The following is a 2,694-nucleotide window of genomic DNA, read 5'->3' on the forward strand; positions in this document are numbered from 1 at the left end:
ACTGGGAAAGAAAGTTCTTAGTTATAAGTGTAAACTATGCCTAAGCTATCAATATTTGTTTTTGTTTTTGTTCTTTTATAATGTGGCTTTTTTCCCCTCATCATTTTTTATGTTGCATGTCATGAAAATTTCACACCGCCCCCTTAGCGCCCACAAGCGCCCCCCAATCGCCCAGTTTCGCCACAGCGCCCCCCAAACTCTCGCCACCGCCCCCCTGGGGGCGGTAGCGCCCACTTTGAAAACCACTGGTCTAGATAGATAGATATTTTTATTCACCGTTCCATCACGAAAAATCAGAAAAGTAGGCTACCACAGTGTATTACTGTCTGAAGTCTGGGCACATCTTCGCAATATCATACCTTAATTTTTACAGCTGCACAGAGTTACTGCACTGGTGTCGCGTAAATCTTGTATAGCTCGTCAATCTCTGCAGCACAACTGGTGGCAATCGTATTGAACTTAATATAAAAATTATTGTTAATTAGTATTCCAATTGAACAAAATGTTGCAAAACTGTTCACATGTATTTTTTTAGAATACAGTTAAACCTACTCTAACGACCACCTGCCCAAGACAACCACATGTACACACTTCCCACTTATCCCATGGGGTTTTGTTTTGTTTTGTTTTGTTTTGTTTTGTACGGGGTTGTTTTGGTAGGGGTTTTTTTCTATATTTTTCTTAAAACGGCACTATGCATGAGGACCACCTGTATGAGACGACTTATTATTCTTTTTGAAAATAGGTGACTGTCATGGACAGTGTGGATTATACAGCTTCGCCTATGTGGTTAGAAGTCACAGAACACTCTAAACAGCTTGAATAGCTTTAGCCACCCTCCTTTTTTTTCTTTTTGGTGATTGCTACTCTCTTATAACACCTCTAACCGTATGTTGTAAGTGCCATGAAACTCTTACTTATACCCAAAAAAGAATATATAATAATAATTTTCAAAAATCTACAACGCGCTGTGTCCAAAAGGTGAAAAGTGCGGAAAAACTGAAGAAGGTGATTGCTTGATTCTCGTTTAGTAGATTGTTACACTGAAGAACGAATCAACTGTGGACAACTAGACAATCATTGGCAATAGCACGCTACAAGATAAACTATTTTAGAACTGTAGCCAAAAAAATTATAAGCTGACACTCGAGCTTCTGATCTAAAAGGGGGAAAAAACAGGAAACGGAAGTTCAAATCAAATATTGCCTGGAGACCATTGTTTTCCTAAGTCTATTTGTTCTTTTTGACTGAACGAGACCTAGTATATTTGTACCCAGAGTTTATTTTTGCTGTACCTTTCTAGACAGTTATCAAGATTTATTTTCTTTTTCCTTTTTCTAGTTAGCACATTACTTCCCCCAAAACGTTTTCAGAAATTCTGCTCGGTATTTCGAACTCATTTTCAGATACACAAACATATTCACACTGGAGTTGACAGTTTCTGTTAAAAACGTTAAAGACCAGACGGTTTGACATAGGTTTTTATAATATGTATCGTCGAAACGGAAATCTGGTTCTATCGCCATAAACATAAAGAATACGGTAGGAGGTACAGCACAGATGATGAAAATGACGGCAATGAAGGTCACCATCTTCACAACCTTTTTATCTTTGACCCCAGCTCGTTCCATTGCATGATCAGCACTGGCTGCCTGACGCCATTTTGTTTTGCTGTTGAGTTTGATGACAAGAACAATGGTACAGCAGACCACAAAGACGAAAGAAAGTGCGGAAGCAAATACGCCTTGGGTGAGAAACGTAATCGCTTCTAGTATTTCTCTCTCGTCCGTGTAGGTAATTTTTAGTATTGTAGCGTTCCTGGTGAAATCAAAAGCCCAGATAAGTCTGTTTCCGAAGCAGAAGGGGATAACCAAAATGGACACGACAATGTAGATAGAAATAATTATCATTTTCTTCCTTACGGGTGTGATAATCATCTTAACCTTCAGAGGTACTGCTATACACAAACATCGCTCAAAGGTGATGAATGCGGTGATAAAACTGGAGATTTTGGCAAAGAGTACATGTGGCGTGGCTCCTGTGAGGTACATGATGTCCATCGGGTCAAAGGGCAGCTCTGGGTGGTAGAACAGCGGCTTGTAACATAATATACTGAGCCAGATCATGGTCACCAGTGAGCTCAGGTCAGATACTGCTAGTCCTGAAATGAGACTACAAAAATAGTTAAGCTTTGGAAAAAAACAAACTTTTGTCAAGTCCCTAAATCTACTTCATACGGTATATTAACTCGGGGCGGTAGGGGACCAGATTTACCTTCATGGTGGGGCAAAACCTACTATTTTGGTATAGTTTGATTTTTCTTTATCTCCCAAAATAAAAGAAAATATGCAGTTGTTTAGATCACAATCTCATCTTCTATTTGATGAAAATTGTGGCCAACATTTAAACAAGAAATAAATCAGAAAGCTACTTCTCCTATTTGCGCATGGAATGCTATAGAATTTAGACCGTAACGGATTTTTCCAGAATAAAGCTGACAAAGCAAGGCAGAAGTTTTATACGGTGTAATGTGCACTGGTCAGTACCATTACCCAGTCTGGTCATGCATTTGACAAATGGGGCACCCGTTCTTACAAAGAGGCTGCCGAATCTTTTGGGGAGTTCTCGATGAGTCTGAGTGGAGCTGTTTAACAAAAATTATACATTGTACCTACTGACCCCCCTACCCCAAAA

At 39.4% G+C, this 2,694-nt stretch overlaps 1 protein-coding gene across 1 annotated transcript in view; it reads right to left on the reverse strand.

Annotated features, from left to right (window-relative positions):
• Positions 1-1,020: 1,020 nt before the first annotated feature.
• The window catches only part of LOC101846992 (thyrotropin-releasing hormone receptor-like), an 8,163-nt gene continuing 6,489 nt past the window's right edge, over positions 1,021-2,694 (reverse strand). Inside the window, exon 2 of the mRNA XM_013087998.1 lies at positions 1,021-2,161. Within this exon, the coding sequence (XP_012943452.1) occupies positions 1,350-2,161 (812 nt within the window). The 3' untranslated portion in view covers positions 1,021-1,349. The remainder of the gene's footprint in view (positions 2,162-2,694) is intronic.

The sequence above is a fragment of the Aplysia californica genome, unplaced genomic scaffold (assembly GCF_000002075.1).
Source record: "Aplysia californica isolate F4 #8 unplaced genomic scaffold, AplCal3.0 scaffold00668, whole genome shotgun sequence".
NCBI lineage: Eukaryota > Metazoa > Mollusca > Gastropoda > Aplysiida > Aplysiidae > Aplysia > Aplysia californica.